The following is a 24,088-nucleotide window of genomic DNA, read 5'->3' as shown; positions in this document are numbered from 1 at the left end:
GAGAGGATATACCATTTTTGTTCTTATGAGCCTTGGTTACCAGATTCTAACGACCCATATGTTTTATCAACAAACGAGGCTTTGTGTATTATTAGAGTGTGTTCCTTGATGGATGTATCTGCCAACCAGTGGGATCAGGATCTCATTTTGGACATGTTTGAAAAAAGGGATGTAAATTTAATTCTCACGATCCCTGTTAATGCTATGGAGAATGACACCTGATATTGGAAGTATGAGAAAATGGGGGATATTCGGTGAAGAGTGCTTATATACACATAAGGGATGGTATGGAAAGCAATACACGGGGCTCCAAAGGGTAACTGGTGAGTTTCATATGTTTACAGATTGGTTTCAAATGGTATTACAACAATATAAGAAAAGAGATGTCCACCTAATTACCATGATATGATGGATGTTATTGAAAAATTGTAATGATCTAGTATGGAATCAGCGCATCTTACAAGTCAGAGAAGTAGTGGAGTCAGCAACTTCTCAAGACAAGTCCTTTGACATCATATTGAGTTACGTGATCCAAAATGATGGTCCCGAACGCTGGAAATTACCACAATAAAACAGAGTCAAGGTTAATACCAGTGTTCCATATATCGCTAGGCGTGCCAGGGCGGTGAGGGTACCTTCAAGAGATTAATCGGCAAGTCGGAGATTAATCGGACCGATTAATCGGAACATTAATTGGAAGAATATAAATATTATTTTAAATTTTTATAATTATATAATGATCAACATGTCAAATATTTGTTTGAAGAAAGAAATTAGAATGGTATTAAACAATCTCTACACATTTGACATGCGTTATGTACTAATTATTGAGTTTACAATATTAACTATATTTTAATTCACATTTTTAAATTAATTATAATATGTTATTTTTATATTTTAAGTGAGAAAATAAATATATTAAATTACTTATTAGTTCTTACCAATACTTTATATTATAAATTGACATGATATTGTGTGAAATTATGAAATTAATGATTTAAAATTATAAAAACGTAAAAAAAAATATTTTTTTAATTATTTTCCTCCTAGACCGCCTAGGACCGATTTTTGACCGCCTAGCCCGCCTAATTCCGATTTTGACCCGATTTTGTGAAAAACGCCTAAATCACCGCCTAGGTCCGAGTCGGGCGTTTTACCACCGCCTAGCGCCTAGGCTCCACCTAGACGGCCGCCTAAACCGATTTTTAGAACACTGGTTAATACTAATCATGCCATCTTTGAAAGTTCAACTTGCTATAGCTATGCGCTTATGGCTAGAGATAATTCAGGGCAATTGATTGAAGCAAGGTCAAGTTGTATGCCAGGCAATATATTCCCCGACTTAGCTGAGGTTGTTGGTATTCGAGAAGCTCTGGATTAAGGAAATGCAGTACTCTGGTGTCGAAGTGGAGACGCATTGTTTACAGGTACTTTAGGCCATCCGATCTCCGGTAACAAGCTTATCATACTGGGCAGAGTGATAGACGAGTTTCGAGTATTGTTAACTAGTTTAAAAGCTCTAAATGTGCTTATTAGATTTGTAAAACGATCAGCGAATAGGGTATTTTATTATCTAGCAAGATATAACTGTTCTATAGCTTACCGCATCTGGAAAGTTGGAGATATCCATCAAGAGTTTCCGCCTGTACAGTCGAAAGATTTGAGAAATTAATGAAATAATTATTTCCTTCGTAAAATAAAAATTTTGGCTCTATCCCGAAAGTTAGGTATCTTGAAATTTAGGAATATAGTTTCATGATTTTACATCACACAAGAAATTAATAAAATAATTTTTTAACTTTATAATGTCTTAACAATTATTATTTATATGGAATTATCTAGAAACTAAAAAAAATTACAATTTTTACGTTGAAAATTCTATTCAATTTGAAAAACCTATTTCTATTTTGTTCGCATTATTATAGTACACTTTACGGTTTTTGAATATTAAATATACTAACAATCAAATATACTTTCTAATATTAAAACCAGGGATTATAGCCTCTATATTTCAACATCTTATGATACTTATTATATTGGCGGTCACGTACTGAAATTGTCAAAAATATATATTATAATTGTAACGACCCGCACTTTCGCACTTTCGGACTATTAAATCTAAATCAAAACTAATACAAAATACAATTATTAATCCATAATTTTATTACAAAGGTGACTATTACAAAAGCGCAGTTAAAAGCGGAAGTCCAAAAGCCAATCTACTCCAAAACTAAGATCCTCGAACTCCAATGCTAACCAACTCGAATTTTAGACGAAACCTGAAATTGTAAGGGATGAGCTACAAAGCCCAGCAAGAAAACAATCGATCCAACTAGTAGGCCAAGTAACACATACACATATAACAAAATACAATAATATATAAGATACGATATACGAAACAAACACTTTCGATACACATTCTTATTCTTATTCGATACATACGATACACATAACACATAAACAACAATAATTCGAAATCCATAATTTATGTCACGACCACTACAACCCGGTGATAACGGTCCTAAATTTTCAGAAAACTGTCCTAAGTTCTTATTCGATATTTTCATAAACCATGGCACAAATCACAAATCCAAAATTATCGTCTAGACATCACCCATATACACAACAATACATATACCGTAACACATCATACTTTCAAATATATAATCACTTCGCCCAAATTTTGATAATCAAATATAAACGCATAACATACAATTTTGAAAATGCTAGTAAGGTCGATCGAAAACTTACCTCTAAAACTGACCAGATCTGAATTTACTCTTTTTGACCCTCTAAACGAGATTTTCTTGGAAAACACGAAACACGAAAGCTGAAGATAACGAAAAGTCCTCTTCGAAAAGTCCAGAATCACTGAATTATGACTTACGATGAATTTTCTACGAATTTTACAAGACTGCTGATTTTTGAAGAAAAACCCCTACGAATTTTGATGTTAAAAACGAGGAAAACGATTATGATGCATTTATAACGATACAAAACCTTATCAGTCGAAATGCGTGCCGAGACGAGTCCTATATCTTAACATACAAGTTATCCATATTAAAATCTGATCCAAATTTTAGGCCCAATATTCTAACCCAATTTTAAATTCTAGTCCTTATCTAATTTTAATCTTTTTTATTCTATTATTCTTTTATTAATCGAATTCTAAAAAAATTACGGGATATTACAATAATATACATAAATATAATACGTAAAATAATATCCATAAAAAAGTTATGCATTTGTGAAAATTGATAAAATATCAACATTTCTGATTATTTTTTTTAAGTAAATGTCAACAATTAGTAATTAATCAAAATAAAAACTAGCTTTTAAAGAGAAACATCGAAATAAAACTGCATATCTATACTATACTATACTATAATAACCGAAATAGGATATAATTTGTAGTTTGATTAACCCTTCATTTTGGTTATCCCTTTTCATCACGACCGTCGGATCCTTTTTATCAAATAATCAGAGCCATTAGATCTAAATACAAAATAATACACTTCATAAGTTTTCAGGTTCTAATCTTGTCAACAACAAACATTTATATTATTATTTATAAAGATACATATACGTTTTCAGGTGCGAATTTCATCAATAACAAATATTTACATTATTATTTATGAATAAATTTTCATCAATCATATAATAGTTATATCATTTGAACTTAACTTAAAATTATACACAAAGAAATTATAATTTATAATCATTATTTAGTATTTAATTATTTATTTAAAATTTTATTAAAAATATAAAAAATAAAAATAAAAATATATAAATATTAATTAAGACCCGTGCGTAAGCCGGTGTAAATAATTTTAGAAAACTCCAAGTCCCAAACAGAGCTTTGGCTGGTGTGGTGCCCCACCTAATTCTGCTCGGTGTTGGTAAGTAAGAGTAATAATTACATAAAAACGATAAATTTAAAAATTGCAGGCAGCAATTTAAGAGTTTTAAAGATCATTGTCATACATTCTGCTTGTACTTGTTGAATACACACACAAAACACAAACTTCACATACATATATACAAAATCTTTATAAAACACACACACACACACACAGAGATTCCTTAGTCCGATCGCACTCCTCAATCACATGTATACGCACACCTATACAAACACATATCATATTTTGGTAAAACATTTTAATGCTGTTTGAACTGAGAAAGATTGAATTTTTATTCAGCTTTAGGTTAATATTTTTTTTCAATTGATTAAAAGTTTGATAATTGTGTTAATTAAGTGTATTTGTATTGGTATGTTTGGTAGTTTTGATTGATATCAAGTGAAATTGTTGTTGTTTCGATTTCGTTTCCATGAAGTTTTAATTATGTTTGAAGTGAGGTAAATAAGAGATGAGGAGCAGAGGTTCAAGAGATGACTTGAATTGTAAATATGTGTCTATTTCTGTTAAGGATTCTTCGATTGGACTCTTTAAATTGATACTCTTTTTTATCATATTCGTTGTTGGTGTCATGATAGGGTTGTTATCTAGTTCTCATGTTGATCGGTTCTTACACTTACAAACGCAACAATTTTATGGAAATCAAACTGTTTGGAATGAGTCGGGATATATTAATGTTACTGTTAGTTGTCCGGTTATACCTAAGTGTGAGAAAGAGGATTGTTTGAGTATGGAGAGCTTTTTGGCTCCGAAGAATTTGGATCATAGAATGACGGATAAGGAATTGTTTTGGAGAGCTTCGTTAGTGCCATCCAAGACTGAATATCCGTATGTTAGAAAGCCTAAGGTGGCTTTTATGTTCTTGACAAGGGGGCCATTGCCATTTTTGCCGTTGTGGGAAAGATTTTTCTATGGGCAAAATCAGGAGATGTACTCAATTTATGTGCATGCTGTTCCTGGATTTGAGCTCAATGTGACCAAAACATCTGATTTTTACAGGCGGCAGATACCTAGCCAGGTATGGTTAGAATTTTATGACTTGCTGAATATATATTGGAACTAATTTTATTAAATTCATATGTAGATGACTACATTTTATGTTGTAGCACTTTGTTCGGGTGATTTCCATATATGCTAATCATGTTAATATGAATGTAAGCTTTAATCTATTGCTACAGCCTACAGGCAAAGTGTGCAATATGGGGTAAATAATTTTAGGCAATTCACTCTAACTTAAAGCTTTCAGTATGGAATTAGTGATGTAAAGTCACTCCAGCATTAGCAATAGAATCCTCACACAGGCTCTTTGATCTTTACCAATTCGTGATCTGAACCCCCCCCCCCCCCCCCCGCCAGTTTGCCCCAACTTATGGGCTTCTAGTGTAGGATATGTTAAGGTTTACCTTTGTTTTCCACCTGCCCCAGCCTAACAGATGATGTGATGTAAACAAAATTACTGATCATGTTTATAAAATTTTACTTGATTAGAGCTTTTATCAAGGTTCATCTTCTATCTCAAAAGAACTGGATAGGCCATTTTTGTATATACCAAAAGCACTGAAAAGTTATGGCAGGATATTTGTTATTATGTTATTGAAGTTGAGGTCTTATATACAAGTTAGTTACACTTATATTTTGATGCCACTAGGATGCTGTACTGAGAAATTGTAAGATAACACTTGCTAAATGAGTAGAATTAGAGAGGAATAAACACATGCGAAGGCAATAGGCATGAGTGACTGAGTGTACAGGAAGTAATGGATGCTGAATAAACGTTGGCACCAAGACTTTGGTTTCAGATCTGACAAAGTTTGCTACTGGACTCCTGAGATTATGATTTTCTTCGTCCCTATTCAAATCAATAATGTATTGCAACTTTGGTGCGAAATATGCTTTGTTTTATAGATTGAAGATTATAGATCACATCTGTAGATATCGCTGTTAGGATTGGAAAAATAAGTTTAAATAAATTAATGCTTATGGGAAATAGCTTGAACTTAGTAATTATGTTCATCATTTGACCCACTTTAGTACCTGAGTTCTTGGTCTACCCATATAGCATGTTAGTCTCAACTCTAATACCCTTGTCAAAAATATATAATTTACTCTTTTTTCTGAATTTAATAATTGTTATATAAATAGGAATAGGTTTATTTTGTATACAACTTATACTGTGCCTCTCCATTTGGATATTTTATGTTAAAGCTGTTTCCTTTTTCTTGCCATATCATATTGCTTGCTGTACACATACTAAAGCACTTTCTTGTGTTTCTTCTCAGAAAGTTAAATGGGGGACAGTATCTCTTTTTGATGCAGAGCGACGTCTTCTAGCTAATGCGCTACTAGACTTCTCAAATGAGCGATTTATTCTTCTTTCTGAGAGTTGTATTCCGGTTTACAATTTGCCAACTGTGTACAAGTATCTCACAGAATCGCAACACAGCTTCGTGCAATCTTATGATGACCCATCTCGCTATGGTCGTGGCCGCTACAGCCGCCACTTGCTGCCTGATATTCATCTCCGTGATTGGAGGAAAGGTTCTCAATGGTTTGAGCTTAGCCGTAGTCTGGCAATTGGCATAGTCTCAGATACCAAATACTACACACTCTTTAAAAAGTACTGCTTGCCTGCATGTTACCCAGATGAACATTACCTTCCAACTTACATTCGGAAGTTCTATGGATCCCTCAATTCAAACCGAACCATTACTTATGTTGATTGGTCACAAAAGGGCCCTCACCCTGCATCCTTTACTGCTGAAAATATCACAGAAGAGTTTATACAATACATAAGGAACAACGGGACACTCTGCACTTATAACTTTGATCAGACGCCTATCTGTTACCTCTTTGCCAGAAAGTTTGCTCCAACTGCCTTGGCGCCTTTACTGAATCTCAGTATGAAAGTGATGGGGTTTTGAAAATAATGATATTGCCGAGCACTCTTCCAGTTTCTTATATTATGACCTTATATAAATATTTGTCAAATATGACTAATCACTTTAGGTAGAATATACAGTACATTGTAGTCAAGTTTTACATTTTAAAGGACTTACAAAATTTATTGAAGAATGAAAATTATATATTGAGGAATAACAGACGGTGGATACAAAATTTTCTGCCTATGATGTATAAGATTTACAAGAGGAAATATTTTCACTCTTTATTGATTTTGTATCTTCAGAGTTACAAATGTATATACAGGGAGATTGCAAGAACAAGATAAAGATTACAAGATAAAGATTACAAGTAAAAGATATGCATTCCTAAGTTAACTCTAGTAAAGTCTATCTTTTTGTGAAAATAAAACTTATATCAAACTTGTTATAGCAGCAACAGCGTGTTGATATTGATCACCATGTTTCTGTTGTAGACTCTTTATCCGATTAACCTTATTCTCTAGAATATACAACTGACACAAGAAATATTATTGCAATATTATTTGCTAATACCCCCTCAAGTTGAAGTTGGAGGGGGTGGACTACCAGGACACACACCCAACTTACTAGCTAATCGACGAAACTGATCAGCACCCAAAGGTTTTGTAAAAATGTCAGCAAGTTGATAATAAGTAGAAATGTGTCTTGGGGAAATGAGACCAGAAATAAATTTCTCAAAAACAAAGTAACAATCTAATCGATGTATTTAGTTCGCTCATGAAAAACTGGATTTTCACCAATATGAATTGCGGCTTAATTATCACAATATACTGGAATTGAACTAGAGTGCGAAACACCTAAATCACGAAGAAGGTATGTTAACCACTGTAATTCAGCAGTGAGATTGAAAAGTGCCCTATATTCAGCTTTAGCAGAAGAGCGAGAAACTGTGGGTTGTTTCTTAGATTTCCAAGAAATTGGACTAGCTCCGAGCATAGTGAAATATCCTGTAGTGGAGCGACGAGTTGTGGGACAGCCAGCCCAGTCAGAATCTGTATATCCTTGTAATTATAAATTGCTAGAAGAAGAGAGAAAATTACCATGAGTGACAGTACCACGAAGGTAGCGTAATATACAAAATACTGCATCAAGATGAGATGTGCGGGGATGTTGCATAAATTGACTAAGATAATTGACCGAATATGTAATATCTGGTCTAGTGACAGTACTGTATAGAAGTTTACCAATGAGACTACGATATTGACTAGGATTTGATAAAGGTGTGCCATCAGATTGTAACAATTTTAAATGTTGTTCAATTGGAAATGGAGATGATTTACAATTTCTAAATCCAGAGTCATCTAAAATATCCAAGGCATATTTTCTTTGACATAAAAAAAATGCCTTGTTTAGAGCGAGAGATTTCGATACCTAAAAATATAGAAGAGAACCCATATTTTTTAAAGAAAATTTGGATTCGAGATGAGAAATGATGGATGCGATAAGGATAGAATTGTTACCTGTAATGACAATGTCATCAACGTAAACTAGGACAAAAATAGAATTATTTGATGTATGATTCATAAAAAGAGAGTGATCAGCTCGAGATTGAGTGAAACCTAATTCAAGAAGAACAGAAGAAAATTTCTCAAACCACTTATGAGATGATTGTCTAAGGCCATATATAGATTTGTGGAGGCGAAAAATACGAGAATCACCTCTCTTTTGGAAGCCTGGAGGTAGACGCATATATACTTCTTCAGAAAGATCCCCATGTAAAAATGCATTATTGACAAGTAGTTGATGTAATGGCCATTGTTTGACGGCTGCAACTGAAAGAAGGGCTCGAAGAGTTACAAGCAACAGGAGCGAAAGTATCATGATACTAGATACCTTCATGTTGGGTATAGCCTTTGGCAACGAGGCGTGCTTTGTATCATTCTATAGAACCATCAGACTTGAATTTAGTTTTATATACTCATTTACACCCGATGGCCTTTTTTCGGGTGGGAGAGTAGTGACAGTCCATGTGTTGTTGGACTCAAGGGCTTTAATTTCATTGGCCATGACATCTTTCCAGTGAGAATGTTTCATGGCCTCTTGAAATGTGTGTGGTTCATCTGAACTAATGATGGAGGCCAAAACCTTCTGGTGGGTAGGTGAAAATTTCTCAAACTCGAAGGAAGAGGTGAGAGGATACTGACAAGAAGCGGTACATGCATTAAGAGAACATTCATAGTCGTCTAACCAACACGGTGAACGATGTTTGCGAGTTAGACGCAGCGGTGGAGAAGAAGGATTATTATGGCCATCCATTGAGGTGTTAGGCGATGAATGCATAGTCTCTAAATGAGACGGTGTTTCTGGAATAGGGGATCTAGGAGATCCCGAGAATGCATTCGTATCATGTTGAACATTTGGAGAGAGGGATGTATCTGTGGGAGAGACCGAAGCCGGTGGAATATATCTTTCATGTGAAATATCATCATAATAGGCAGTGGATTCAGCGGAATGTAGAAAATCTTGTGTAGGTGGGAGGGCATCTTGAAAAGGAAAGATTGTTTCATGAAATATGGCATCACGCGAGACATAGATATGCTTGGTTTCAAGATCAAGAATTTTATATCCTTTGTGATTAAATGGATAACCAATGAAGATGCCTGGATGAGCTTTTGAATCAAATTTATTTATGATTGAGGTACTTTTTGCATAAAAAAGACAACCAAAAATTCGAAGATTTTTGTAGTTAGGAACTGTACCAAGTAGAATTTTGTGTGGAGAACGATTTTTTAACAAAGGTGTTAGTATTTTATTAATAAGATATGCGGCAGTTAAGATGCATTCACCCCAATATTTGATGGGTAAATTGCTTTGGAAACGGAGTGCGCGTGCAACATTTAATAGATGATGATGTTTGTGTTCGACAACGCCAATTTGTTGAGGTGTATGAATACAACTGCGTTGATGCTGGATTCCTTTAGAATAAGTCCATGACTGAAATTTGTTCAAAAGAAATTCAGAACCATGGTCCCTTTGAATCTTTTGTAGGACAAGAAGGTGAATAGTTGGTGAGCCAGTCGACATAGTGGCAATACGCTTAGAATATTGTGTGAAAACAAAGTTATAAAAAAATTGAATGAACTTGAATGTCTCACATTTTGAATGCATTAGATAAAGTCAGGTACATCGAGAGTAATCGTCTACAATGGTTAAAAAATAACGAGAACCATTAGTACTAGGAATATAAAAAGGACCCCAAATATCGCAATGTATAAGAGAGAAAATAGAACTAGATGAAATTGAACTTTTATTAAATGGTAATCTAGTTTGTTTTGCATGTGGGCAAACATTACATTGGAAATGAAAATTTGAACTAATAAAAGGAAAAGAGCTACATAATAATTTGAGACGATCAACACTTGGGTGTCCAAGGCGATAATGCCAAATACCCATATGCGGAGACTGGCTTAATTTATTCTCTGAATTAATTCCTACAAATGGCTGAAGTTGATAAAGTCCAGAGATACGAATTCCTCTACCAATCACCATCTTCGTGGTGCGGTCCTGAAAATAACAATTATTAGGTGAAAAGGAAGCCATACAATTTAAAGATTTCGTTAACTGAGTAATGGATATTAGATTTAAAGTAAAATTAGGAATAAGATACACATTTTTTAAGATAAAATGAGGAGAAAAAATTATTGTTCCAATGTGTTTAACATTGGCTAATGAACCATCAGGAAGCTGTACTGTGATAGGATTACTTACTGCTTTATATGATAAAAATGCAGTGATATCATAGGAGATATGGTGGGTTGCCCCAGATTCGATATACCACAAAGATGCATTAAGAATAGGATTAGAATTTGAAATTATTTGAGTAGAAGGAGTGTTGTTAGTACCTGCCAAATTGACTCGTGCATTAGTATCATCTGATTGGTTGATGAGAGCTAGCCAATGACTGTATTGTTTAGCCGTAAAGGACGCTGCAGGTGGTATGACAGCATTAACTGATGACGGAGTACGATCAGGAGTACTAGAATTAATTGCAGGTTGGCTGTTGGAACGGTCAGGGAAGCCATGTATGCGATAACACGTGGACCTAGTGTGTCCGTAGGGAGTGCAGTGGTCACAGTATGGGTGTTGCCGCTTAGCAGAATTGTTAGAGCGCGAAGGAGGACGATGATCAGACTGTTTCAGATTCAATGCGGCGGAGTCAACCACAGAAACGACAGAGTTGTTAAGATATTGTTGAGCTTCTTCTTGTTTAACGAAGCTAAAAAATTTCTCTGTAGATGGGAGAGACTCTATCAACAGGATATTGCTCTGAGTGGTGGAAAAACGATCATGAAGGCCCTGGAGAAACTCCATGGCTCTATCTCTATGATCACGTTTAATGATTGTTTACTTGCACCACATATGCAAGGAGCAGATGACTCGATAGATGAGAGTTCCGCCCAAAGGGCTTTGATTTTTGTGTAGTAAACAGTCACAGAGAGATCTTCCTGCTTCAAAGTGATAATAGCTGATTTCAATTGATATATCTTTGTAAGATTGGACTGAGAAAATCTCACCTGGAGTTCTGTCCATAATTGGAGAGCGGATTCGGCAAAGAGGCAGCTTGGTCGTATGTCGCTATGAATGGAGTTAATAATCCAGCTCCCGACCAAATCATCGGCACGTTTACAGTACATCAATTCTTGTTTATCAGTTGGTGCAGGTAATGATCCATCAACGAATCTGATCTTTCCCTTGGCGTTGAGTGCCTTTGATATTCCTTTGGCCCATGCGGAGTAGTTGTCTCCTGTTAGAACTGGAGAGAAGAAAACAGAGGTGGGATTCTCCGATGGATGAATGGAGTATGGGTCTGTCTTACCGCTAGCATCAGCGGTGACAGTAGAAGGCTTTTTTTTGACCGGATGAGTGGAGCCATCCGGGAGAGATGATGATTCAGGTGTCAAGTCCATTGATATATGAACCTGATTACTGATACCATATAAGATTTACACGAGGAAATATTTTCACTCTTTATTGATTTTGTATCTTTAGAGTTACAAATGTATATATAGGGAGATTATAAGAACAAGATAAAGATTACAAGTCAAAGATATGCATTCTTAAACTAACTCTAGTAAAGTTTATCTATTTAAGAAGATAAAACTATATCAAACTTGTTGTAGCAGCAGTAGTGTGTTGATATTGATCACCATGTTTCTGTTGTAAATCTTTATTCGATTAAACTTATCCTATAGAATATACAACTGACACAAGAAATATTATTGCAATATTATCTGCTAATAGAATGACTTAATTTAACGAGACCTCGTTAATGTAAATATATTGTGACCTTATCCATATGCTTCATAATCTCAGACCTAAAAACATGTCTAATAATGTCCGAGTAAATGCTTTATAAGTATAATAAAGCACTGTGTCCTAATGATTTAAGACAAATTTGTTGTATATCCACTCCAACAATATACCTTATATTTGTGCCTTATTACAAATGATATATTTGAATTATAACGAGAAGAGAAAGTAAATGATGAGAGGAGAGAGATGCGTAAAATAGAAGGAAAATAATTTTTTAATTGAAATAAATAAGATAGAGTATGGTTAGTGGTGCTTTAAAAATGAGGTACATGATAAATGCACTAGTGTTTTAAGATTTAACTTGAGACAAGTTTTTAGGGTAATTTTGAACTTGCTCATCAACTTTGCCCTACGGTGGGGTAAACCTATCCACCCAATCCTAAAAAATAGAATATTTCGGTGTAATATCGAAAATTTACATATAAATTGATGTAATACCAAAATATGATGTAGATTTTTATTTTTCTTTATTATTATTATTCTTTGTGAATTCCCTTGGCTCTTATACTTTCTATTACATTCTTATAAAATATAGTTTTATAATTTATTTTTAGAATTTTATTTTTCCGTATAAAAGTTTAAACATTATATCTTTATTTAAAAAAAGATATATAAAATTATTTAGGAAATTATATTTTACGGGAGTGTTAAAATTCCTTTTAATCTTCCATCCCAAAATATAAAGAATCTATTGGGACGGAGCTAGGAATAGTCGTTCATACTATTCGTAAGATGGAATTACTCATTGCAAGTTATTACTGATGCAGATGGTTGAATATGAAATTAATCTCTTGAAATTTTCAGTAAAACGATACCGGAATAGAGAATAAAGTCTGTCAATTTCTAGCTACGTCTCAGTTATAAATGTTAAGTATGTATTTCTGCTATTCACACACGGATGTTGCCTTTAATTTCTATTATCTTTTTAAAATATCGTAACACATTTTCTGCCGATCTGCCTTTACTTTTTTAAACACGGTTGTTTTGGAAGACCGCCTTTAAAAAATTTCCGAGTTGTCTTCAACTTAAAAGATGGATAATGTTCTCCGGCATGAGAGTCGGTCGCCTTATTTCTTTCCTAATCTTAATCGTCATATCTTTTTTTCACCCTTCCTACTCATTATCTTAAAGATATATCTCGTTGATTCTCACCTATAACCCGACCCAACTCGCTCTTCTCCTAATCTTAACCATCATAATGTGAGGGCCAATTGTGAAGCTACTGTTTTCGGGAGGGATGCATGCTGAATTGCTCAGAAAATCATTATTTTCATTTTTAATTTGCAGAATATTTGTATTCAATTTGTTAAGCAATCCGGAAATAAAACGGCTAATTATTTAGCTCTATTTATTTTTCAACCTAGATACATGATCAATTGGGGGTTTGTTCCGATTGAGTCTTTTTCAAGTTATTAATGAAACCTGCTTTAAATTTGGCATAAAAAGAATGAAACATGTTATTTTCAAAGCTCTGTTTTTGTTTTCAGAAAAAAAATGTGAAAAAATTAAATTACCCCCATATTAATATTTGTCAGGATTTTGATTGCAAATACATAAAGCACTGTTTTATCTTTTCACTCTAATTTTGCTATAAAAATAAAAAAATAGCTCTCAAATAATATTACCCTACAAGATACATAACTTTTCACACACCTTGCATTTTGCAATCACATCCAAGGTACATCAATCTATATTATGAGCAAGAGATTTAACACTGAGTGAAATTAAATGAGCCCCACACTTTCACTTATATTTTTATAAAACAAATCATATGTAAACTAGAAAGTATCAAAATGTATTCAGCATGTAATATTCGTATTTAACAAATAATCTTTTATAAAAGTCATCCATGATCGCCAAAAAATATATGTTATGTTACATCATACATGTTTTAGAAAATCATTTGTATCAAGTGGTATAAAAATTGTCAGTGCTGGCTATTGTACATATGGTATACAACACAATTTCCTAATTCTTTTACAACGCGTACAAAAAGTTCTTGCAGCAGAGAAGTTTGTTCTGCCATGCATTACAAAGTATTAAATTATATAAGAGTCTGAAATTCGGAACAAAGCACGAATATCATGATGTATCATAGCATAGAGGAAAGAAAGATGAACAAAATAGTTGAAGTTTTACTATGGTGGATATATTCTTGCTATAGAAATTTAGAATATACTCAAGTCATTACATTTTAACCCTCCAAATTCAATAAGATTGTCACCCTTATTGCCAATACAAATAACTTCCACCAATACATCAAGATTCCTGGTTCAAAAAATATTCAACTAGTTAGAGGTAACATAGCTTGACATGATCCATGATCACAAATCCAAAACACAAATTTAACTTTAGCCTATGGCAACTAATATGCTTACCTATAGTGATCGGTAGAACAGAGAGTTCTGCAATTCTGTACCTACATTTCAATATCCAGGTTGTCTGGGAGTCCGAGGGGTACCTGCTGGAGGACCACGTGCTGCTGCATAAGGAGGATATCTCGCATGTATTAGTCTGTAGATCTCTTCACCCCTCCCCACTTTGCCAAAAATCTCCGACAAGAATTGTTCAAGAGGTGATGTGATGCCTACACCATATCTACACATCTGTCCAACTAGCTCAAGAACAGCATCCAAGTTACCTTGCTCGCTAAGCGCCCGAATCACAATATCATAAGTAGTGACATCAGGTCTTGGTTCTCTTTCTGCCATTTTACTCAGTATGGGTACACATTCCATAACTTTGCCATTTTCAATCAACAGTGAAAACCATCTATCCGCATAAGGAGGAATAACCCGTAGACCCACGTCCACCATCTTAACATACTTTTCCAAAGCATTATCAACCCTCCCAACCTTTAAATACGCATCAATTAAAATTTTGTAAGTAGTAACATCCGGATTCAAAGACCTTCCACATAATTCCAAATACACCTTCTCAGCATCATCGACCATGTCATGTTCACAATACCTAAGAATCATATTATTAGACCCTCCAACATCCATCATAAAAGGTTTTGACTTTGCACCCTTACCCACTTTCTTAAACACATCATATGCCTCAACAATCTTCCCCTCCTTAAAACACTCATTCACCATAATATTAAAAGTATCAGAATTCACAGCCTGTACCGTAGGCGGTGTATGATCATCCAACATCTTATCAAACAAAGCCTCAGCCTCGGATTTCCTTCCATACCTAAGCAAAACTTCCAAAAGCACATTACAAGTAGCCGGTACCATCCTAAACTCTCTACTCAACAAATACTTATACACATCCATAGCTTCTTTCTCCTTCCCCTGCTTAAAATACCAATCCATAAACGTACCACTCACAATCCCATCATAAACCAAACACCTTTCCTTCAACTCATCAAAAAGCTCGTTTGCCTTGTCCAAATCCCCCAAATTTAAAAACCCCGAAATCAAATTATTATAAACCAACGAATCGGCACCGTGCCCCTTATTAAGCATTTCCCTAAGCAGATCCAACGCATCTCCAATCCGTCCCGCATCAATCAACCCCTTGGTCAAATGCCTATACGAAACCGAGGAAGGCGAAAAAGGCGCATTGGCAATAATATGCCTATAAACATCCATAGCCACATCCACATTCCCCATATCACAATGCGCATTCATAAGAAAATTATAACTAACGACATTGGGAACAATATTGGACTGATTAAAAAAAAAGGCAAACAACGCAACGGCATCCTCATAACGTTTAGCCCTATGCATAGAAGCAATAATAGCATTACAAGTAAAAACAGTGGGACGAGTATTAGAAAATACCGATTGTCGGGCAACGACAGAGGCATTATCGAGATCGTTAGCACGAATGAGAGACTGGACACGGTTATGAAGGGAAAGACGGGGACCAACGAGAGCAGAAGTGGAGTCAGGGAGACGAGGGGCATTAGGGTCACGAGTGGGGCGAGGGGCGTTGGGGTCACGACGGAGGGCGTGAAGAGGGGGTTCGATGCGGAGACGACGTTTGCGGCGGCGGCGCTCGGCGGCGGCTTCTTCTGCGGAGGAGAAAGCGAAGGTGCGGAGAGGGATGAGAAAGGTGGGAGGGGGAGAGAGAGTAGGGCGGGTGTGGGAGCGGAGGAGGAGGAGGAGACGAGAGAAAGACATGGCTGGCGGTGATTGATTTGATGAAATGGTGGGGATTCAGAAACAGGGGGTTTTTGTTAAACCCTAAAAATATATGCCAATTTCAGAACAACCCAGATTAAGGGGTGCAAGGGTATTCATCAAACCACACCAACCGCACCGCCCTGCGTGTGATGCGATCGTGATTTGTATTTTTGTCAAACCGCGCGGTGGGGTGCGGTTTACTGTTTGAGACTTTACTCTCGTAGTTTAAATCGCACCGCACCAAATATTATTATAATATATATATATAATATTATTGTACCTTTATAATAAATAAATATATATAATATTATTGTCCCTTTATAATCTAAATAAATATATATAATAAGCATTTATGTAGCAACGTTGCAGCTTACGTTGGATGGTTGGATGCTACCGTTTATTGTTTTGTCAATAACTAAGATAATCTGAAATTTTGTCTGGCGAAAAAATAAAAATTATAGTTCATGGTTCAGATTTACTAAAATTATATTTTAAAATAATATTGTCAACTTGGAGCTTATTTATTACTCTATTTATAGATATTAAAAATTGTACACCGGCCACATTAAAATTTATTATTTTTTTAAATAGTTTAAATCGCTTAAACCGCTCAAACTGCACCGCACCACACCGCAATTTCGTGGTGTGGTTTGCGCGGTTTAAGATTTACGCGGTACGATTGCGGTTTGATAATTTGGACAAATCGCACCCGTGATTTAGTTTGCGGTTTTAGTCCAAACTGCATCACACCGCACCGCGAACACCCATAAAGGGGTGTACTACTAGCTACTTAGAGCCGAAGGGGCTGTATTAATATTTTGTTTTCACTCAATTTTATATTAACTTTACAACATTCTAATCTAATAGTTACTAATCTTTAATTGTTGCCTATGTGGTCCCTTAAATTAAATTGTAAATGACTCATAAACTAAAAAACATTATTAATATAAACTTTTTGCATTTGTATATGTATTTTAATCATTTTAGGTGGCATGATAGGCAACCTCTTGACAACCATATAAATCAAATAAGTTGACAATCAAGGATGACATGCCACGTGAGATTTGGCAACACCTTCGTAACCTTGATAACCTTTATTTGATATACTCTTAGTAACCGCTTGGGTGACTATTCTATACTACATAATTATTATATCTTTTTCCTAAACGCCTAAATTTTATCTCACTTATTTTATTTGCAAACTCCTCAAATTTATTACATAAATTTATCAAATAATATCGTCCTACATTAAATTAATAAATTAATTTTACACAAATTTATAATCAAACATGTTTAAGTTAGTTTGGTTTAGTACAATTTTTTTTGCTCTCTGCAATATATTATCACTTTTATTTTTATTACTTATGATCCTCTCCGTAAATTAGTTTTGTGAAAAAAGAATAAATATTTTAAATGAAACTAGAGTTTTGATCATAAACCTCTAATATTAATATTTGATCTCCATATAAATTTGATATTGGATTAAAATAAAGTTACAAGAGAGTCAAATAGTTAAAATACGACGTGTTCGTAATTAGATGTATCATATCATCTGGAGACCGAAAAGAAACTGTTATGTTATTTTTGCTGAGTTAAGTATTTTAAAACTTACAATTCAGGAATTGGTTCTTGAGATTCAATTTTTTCATCCGTCCTGTTTTGATAAAGATGATAGTCGACCATCATTACACGTAGAGGTATTTATGGGCCGGGTGGTGGAGTTATAGATATTTTTGTAATACAGTCCATTAAATTGGTTTGAAATTTTTTAACTTAACCTATAAAATATATATTTGTAATCCAACCTTACCAATTGTACGTGGTTAGGGTTGAGTTTAGTTTGTTTAAAAATTATTGTATTTAAAATTTTTAATATTGTTGGGCATTTTAATTTTTAAGTAAGACTAAAATACATATAACTTATGATTTAGTGTTAATCTATATTATTTTATCAAGTATCATAATTTTATTAATAAAAAAGTATAGAGTAAGTTAAATGCATGCACACAACATGTATTCATAAATTTATAAATGAAAGTATAATATAATGTATAATGTATATTCGTACATAATATGTTGATATATATTCAAATATCGAACAAATTTGTAAATTAAATCGGGTTGGGTTAGGTTGGTCGAAATGAATGTGAAACCCTCGCCCAATCCATTTCAGCCGGTTTGAATTTGTTTAACCAACTCAAAGTATTGGGTTTTTTTTTGTATAGGTTTAGTCGGCATAAAAGAAGGGCGAGTTGGGTCGGGTTATATGTGAGAATTTGAGTCAAATCCCGAGCCATTTTCAAAACCAAGTCAAGTCCCGATTTTGAATCCGAAATGAGTCAAAGCCTATTAGCCCAAATGCAGCCAACTTGGGTAAATAACAAGCCCACCACCGATCCATGAAGATCATAATTTGTTGGTGTATTTACTAGTAGTACTTTACCTTATAAAGTGAACATAAGTCTCAAATCTTATCGATATGGGACTGGGATGTTACAACCCCCCCCCCCCCCACTTAAACTCCTGACGTCCTCGTCAGGCCTGAATGAATATCTCATTGGTTCAGATCATTTCCTCTCTAGCCATTAAAGGATAATGCTGGTTGGCTTCGTGTCCCCGCCTCTTGATCTTTGTCCACTGTCGGATTCCCTACCCCCTGATATCTGTTCATTACGGGATAATACCACCATCATTCGTGTCCCTACCTCCGGCAACTTGATGAGTCACACTTTTGAGAGTCAGCTCTGATATCATATGTGACAACTCGGGTCAAATACCGAGCATTTTTTAAAAACCGAGTCAAGGTCCCATTCTGATCATGATATAATGCATCACATAAATATTTAAATAATTATTTTCATATAATAACATAAATGATATAATTAGTACAAAAGTTAAGACGACATAGCCAACAAGAAAATATTTGGGAGATACTTAACGGCAGAGCCATTTTTATAATGGTAGTAATACTTGACAACATGGTCGTCTTTATAATGTTTAAATAGTAATATAAATAAATATGTAATTAACGATAATATTTAGAATAAAATGATTAAATTTAAAATGTACCTATTTTTTTAGAAAATTTCAATTGGTAGAGATTCGTGGATAAAATTAAGTCGTACTTCTTATAAGAACCAAGCTTCAGTTGGCAAAGATTCAGGCTCCTTCGTCTGGAAAAAATGATTTTATCTTCCTTTTCTCGAGTATAAATTTGGACAAAATTTTCTCCTTCATTGAATATAATAAACCGTATCTTTGTATGACCTGATAATGTGTTATAAATTTATAGATTTAAAACAAGACCTGACAAAGTGTGTGAAAGGAGAGAGAAGTGAGAGTATATTTATTCGTATTACTTCTTTCTTGTGTGTGTCATTTAATGGTAATATGAGACGCTATTTATAGGACACAAGTACGGTACAAAACTTTAACAGGCTTTATGTGAATAAAATGTGTGCATGCATTTACTGCTTTCATGTGATGGGATTAACACTCTGTGTATGGGAACTACCAAATCTAGAAACTATGTTTGACGAAACTAACATTGATAATCATAAATATGTTATAACACTCCATCTTGATTGTCATTATGATTTATTATAAAGATTAGTTGCCTCGTTTAAACCCTGCAAGGAAAAAACCCAGTGGGATAAAAACCATGATGAAGGAAAAAGAGTGCAACGTCCCCATGAATAAAACTCTCACAATTTGACATCTTGTTGTAGCAATGATTTCAGTCTTCGCATTCCCATATTATTCTGCAACTTTTCAAAAGTTGAGCTGGGTAGTGACTTTGTAAGAAGATCCGTCAGATTATCACATGAGCGCACTTGTTGTACATTAATATCACCATTCTCTTATAATTCATGTGTGTAGAAGAATTTTGGTAATATATGGTTTGTTCGATCCCCTTTGATATACCCTTCCTTTAATTGTCTGATGCAAGCTGTATTATCTTCAAATAAAATTGTAGGATTGTCTAAAATACTTGGTAACCCACATAATTCTCGAATATGTTGGTGTTGGAACAATATGATCTCGGCCCTGCGTTTTATGATAAATCTTAAAGAGTGCGACTAGAACATTAACCTTAATCGCTATGACGCAAGCGATTCAAATCCATGTCTTCTACTGTATTCCCTAATTCTCCTTGGACGAAGTGTGGGCTTCGATCTCCCAAGGTGTACCTCTCCTTAAAGCTCCGAAAATCCAAAACCCTAGCTGGCTCCTTGAGAAAAATGGATGCCTCTCTCAAACCCTAGGATCTTATTCTATTTTTGTGTTCTCGTGTTGTCACCACTTTCTAGCTTCGGGAGAATTAGAATATTTATAGGCTATAGTAGGGATCATGGACAATTAGGTCGGGCCTCTCAATGACATCCTGGTCCATGCCCAATGTCATTAAATATTAATTCAATCCACTAAAAAATTAATATTTGCACTACCTTTCCTAATTCCGTAAATTAATTATTTAATTCGGTTCCCATATTATTTGCTTATTAAATTCCCCATGTTTAAGATATCGCATGCCCATTAATTAAGTTATTTTCTGACAATTAATTTAGTCAATATCTTTTATCCTTGATCATCCAGTCAACCTTATAATTGTGCAAGAACAAATCTGCCTGCAGGACTAAAGCACAATTATCTTTATGAGCTTTCAAGAGGACATCATCACTCGAATATATTTTTCAGACACGATTTTCTTTTATAGTCAATATCCCACTATGTACATAATGTCATTGCCCAATACATAAATTTACAATTTAAAATAAATTACTTAATGTATAAATCAAGGCATGTGCATTAAATACAAGTGTCAATCACTATATTCAGATTAAGAACCTAAGCAATAATAATATCATAGAATCTTAGTTCATCTTTATTTTCAGAATAAAAGAAAGAATTATTCTACTATTTTAATCCCGTTCAATATACCCAAAGTATACAAGCATTATTCAATAGTAAAGATATACTATTTCTAAATAATACTTCAGCCCTTCTTGTGGTTTGTCTAACACCACTTAGACTGTGAACATTTATTATATTATATAAGGAGCTTGACAGTCTAATCTTCGGCTATCCCATTCAATACTAGATTGTCTACAATATATAATATACAGACAATGTGAAAACTGTTAGTCGCTAAACACGCGCTAATAATACACGCAAGTATACACGTTCACAAGTAGTATAAGATATAAATCAGATTCGTTCCCACAGAGACTGGTTTATGTTAACTTTATAATATATGCACTTAAGCAACAATGTATGGTTATTATTCAATGCTAAGACGAATAACAATTTGAGGTTGTTTATAACTAAGAATTAAACTAGCAATTATAACTAAGGGAATAAGAATGATTGAATTAATATATATGACAAAAATGTGATTCTAACTTCATTAAGTACTTCATTCAAAAGCCTTTCTGTTCTTAACCTTAGCATGAAATGGTGATGACACTAATCAGATAACACGAAACTGATAAACACCAACTTTCGTTACACGAATACCATACTACCAGACATCCACAAAAGAGATAGAAGCTGAATAGACACCAATTATATTGAGACCCTATATGTCTATAGAATTTGACAACATAACGGTTTAAGCACAAGTTATCTATCTTGATTACTGATAAGTGGCATTTTATACCACTTAGAACGTCTTAAAATGGCTTAAATTGGTGTCTTGAAATCAAGTATTTTGTGTATTTGATGCGTTTTTCTAGTGTTTATGCATTTCAGGGTTTTAGTTGCATTTCGGTGGAGGAATCATCAAGAATAAGCCTTGGCATGTGTTCACCATTGTGAGAGGAAAGAAACGGGCAGATTACGGCGAAGAAACGGAGCAAAATCAGATTTTTTCCAGTAGAGGTCTGAGCGCTCGCTCAGCATTGCTGAGCGGCCGCGCAGCAAGCTGAGCGCCCGCGCAGCAAGCTGAGCGCCCGCTCAGCTATGCTGAGCGGCCGCGCAGGGTCGGGAAAAAAGACAAATTATTTTAGGACTTCTACTTCTGTTTGGTTTCCACTTCTATGTAATATGAGTTTTATGGGACTATTATATAAGTAGATTTGAGACGTTTTCACAAGGGGGGATTAAAAAAGAAGATTGTGTTTTTACGCAAGAAGCAAAGGAGATAAGGAAGAAGACCGATTTAGCACACCGCAACGAAGAGGAAGCATATCTTCTTGTGATTCTTGTTTCGTTGTAACGTTGGATGCTAGTTTTCTTGCTTTGAACTTATTTACTCTTGTGACGTACTCTGTTTTAATATAATTAGTTTAGTTATTATTTTCTTGTGTTTGTTTATCATGATTTCATATGAACCCATGATGACGATAAGTTCTATTATGGGCTAATCGTGATCATGGGGTTGCAACGGATTTATTATGGAATTCTTTAGTTAATCGTTTAATACTTTAGTGTGTGATGATTGCATGATATCTAGTATTGGTTGTGCGTATTCGTCTTATGTGCGTTGCGAACATATAAGATAGGGTGTTAATCTCTTGTAAAGCGACGGTGGATCTTGAGATTTAGAACTTGCCATGCTAGCATAGGTTCATGTACGTTGTGCATGATTAGTGGGTAACTCTAACAGTTTTATTTGCCCTATGTAATCAAAAAGAATAACTTGTGCTTAAATCGTTGTGTTGTCAATTTCTGTAGACATATAGGAACTCAACATAATTGATGACTATTCAACTTCTATCTTAATTGTGGATGCTTGGTAGAATGGTATTAGTACAATGAAAGTTGGCTTTTATCAGTTTCGTGTTATTCGATTAATATCATCAATGTCACATGCTAAAGGTAATAACAATGGCTATAGAAGGAAGTAATAATGAAGTTGTGATCTCATGAGTGTTTTATTATTGATAAATTGAAGTGTTAGTTAAATGATTAATTAAGTAGTTAATTATAGTTAATATTTAATCAACAATTTTAAGTGTTAGTGTTTTAACATTGAGAAGTAATCATACATTGGTAAGTGAGTTTAATTAGACAATAATTTAGTCTGAGTCTCTGAGGGAATGAACTAGAAAATATTCTATATTACTTGCGAACGCGTATACTTGTGTGAATATTAGCGCGTGTTTTCGCCCTAACAAGTTTTTGGCGCCGCTGCCGGGGACTCGGCGTATTTGTTTAGTTTATGTACTTACCATCATTGGTCATTAGGACTCAGTGATTAGGACGTAGTAGTTACTTATTTTTTCCGATTGTGTTTCAGGTACTTTAGCAAGCGTTTATGCAAACACGTTCTCCTGCTCGCAAGAGGACTTTAGATACAGCTGAGGAGACAGACGAAGTTCTTGATATTCCGGAGAAGTTAGATTTTGAGGATTCGGATTCGGGAACTGAGCAGAAAGAACCAGTAAACATGGGAGATCGTATTGTTCAAGCCGATCCAGCTCTTATGGATTTTTCTCGGCCTAAAATTGATGACATTCAGTCAAGCATCCTTCATCCGGCTGTTCAAGCTAACACCTTTGAAATCAAGCCGGGCACTATTCAGATGGTGCAGAATTCTGTTTCTTTTGGAGGAGCGGCAACTGAAGACCCCAACATGCATATAAGGAATTTTGTCGAGATCTGCAGCACTTTTAAGTATAATGGCGTGACAGATGAGGCTATCAAGTTGAGGCTTTTCCTATTCTCACTGAGGGACAAGGCTAAAGACTAGTTACATTCTGAACCAGCTGGGTCCATCACTACGTGGCAAGATCTTGCGCAAAAGTTTCTGGTGAAGTTTTATCCGATGGCAAAGACTGCT

The 24,088-nt window shown here is 34.7% G+C and overlaps 2 protein-coding genes across 2 annotated transcripts; one reads left to right on the top strand and one right to left on the bottom strand.

Annotated features, from left to right (window-relative positions):
* Positions 1–3,933: 3,933 nt before the first annotated feature.
* On the top strand, positions 3,934–7,083 carry LOC141687349 (glycosyltransferase BC10-like). The gene is made up of 2 exons (XM_074492590.1): positions 3,934–4,935; positions 6,197–7,083. Exons 1-2 carry the CDS (start codon positions 4,369–4,371, stop codon positions 6,836–6,838), a joined length of 1,209 nt encoding a protein of 402 aa, XP_074348691.1. The 5' UTR covers positions 3,934–4,368; the 3' UTR covers positions 6,839–7,083.
* Positions 7,084–14,123: 7,040 nt separating this feature from the next.
* LOC141684096 (pentatricopeptide repeat-containing protein At1g10270) lies at positions 14,124–16,457 on the bottom strand. The gene is made up of 2 exons (XM_074488934.1): positions 14,548–16,457; positions 14,124–14,437 (listed from the first exon to the last, which is right to left on the bottom strand). Exon 1 carries the CDS (start codon positions 16,300–16,302, stop codon positions 14,596–14,598), a length of 1,707 nt encoding a protein of 568 aa, XP_074345035.1. The 5' UTR covers positions 16,303–16,457; the 3' UTR covers positions 14,124–14,437; positions 14,548–14,595.
* Positions 16,458–24,088: the final 7,631 nt, after the last annotated feature.

The sequence above is a fragment of the Apium graveolens genome, chromosome 9 (genome assembly GCF_009905375.1).
Source record: "Apium graveolens cultivar Ventura chromosome 9, ASM990537v1, whole genome shotgun sequence".
NCBI lineage: Eukaryota > Viridiplantae > Streptophyta > Magnoliopsida > Apiales > Apiaceae > Apium > Apium graveolens.
This window is presented reverse-complemented; position numbering and strand designations above follow the sequence as displayed.

Bases quoted from the DNA above. Each gene is read 5' to 3' on its own strand.
- LOC141687349 (XM_074492590.1), top strand. From the start codon at position 4,369: ATGAGGAGCAGAGGTTCAAGAGATGACTTGAATTGTAAATATGTGTCT. The intron at 4,936-6,196 runs GTATGGTTAGAA...GTTTCTTCTCAG, and splicing joins GGCGGCAGATACCTAGCCAG to AAAGTTAAATGGGGGACAGT.
- LOC141684096 (XM_074488934.1), bottom strand. From the start codon at position 16,302: ATGTCTTTCTCTCGTCTCCTCCTCCTCCTCCGCTCCCACACCCGCCCT.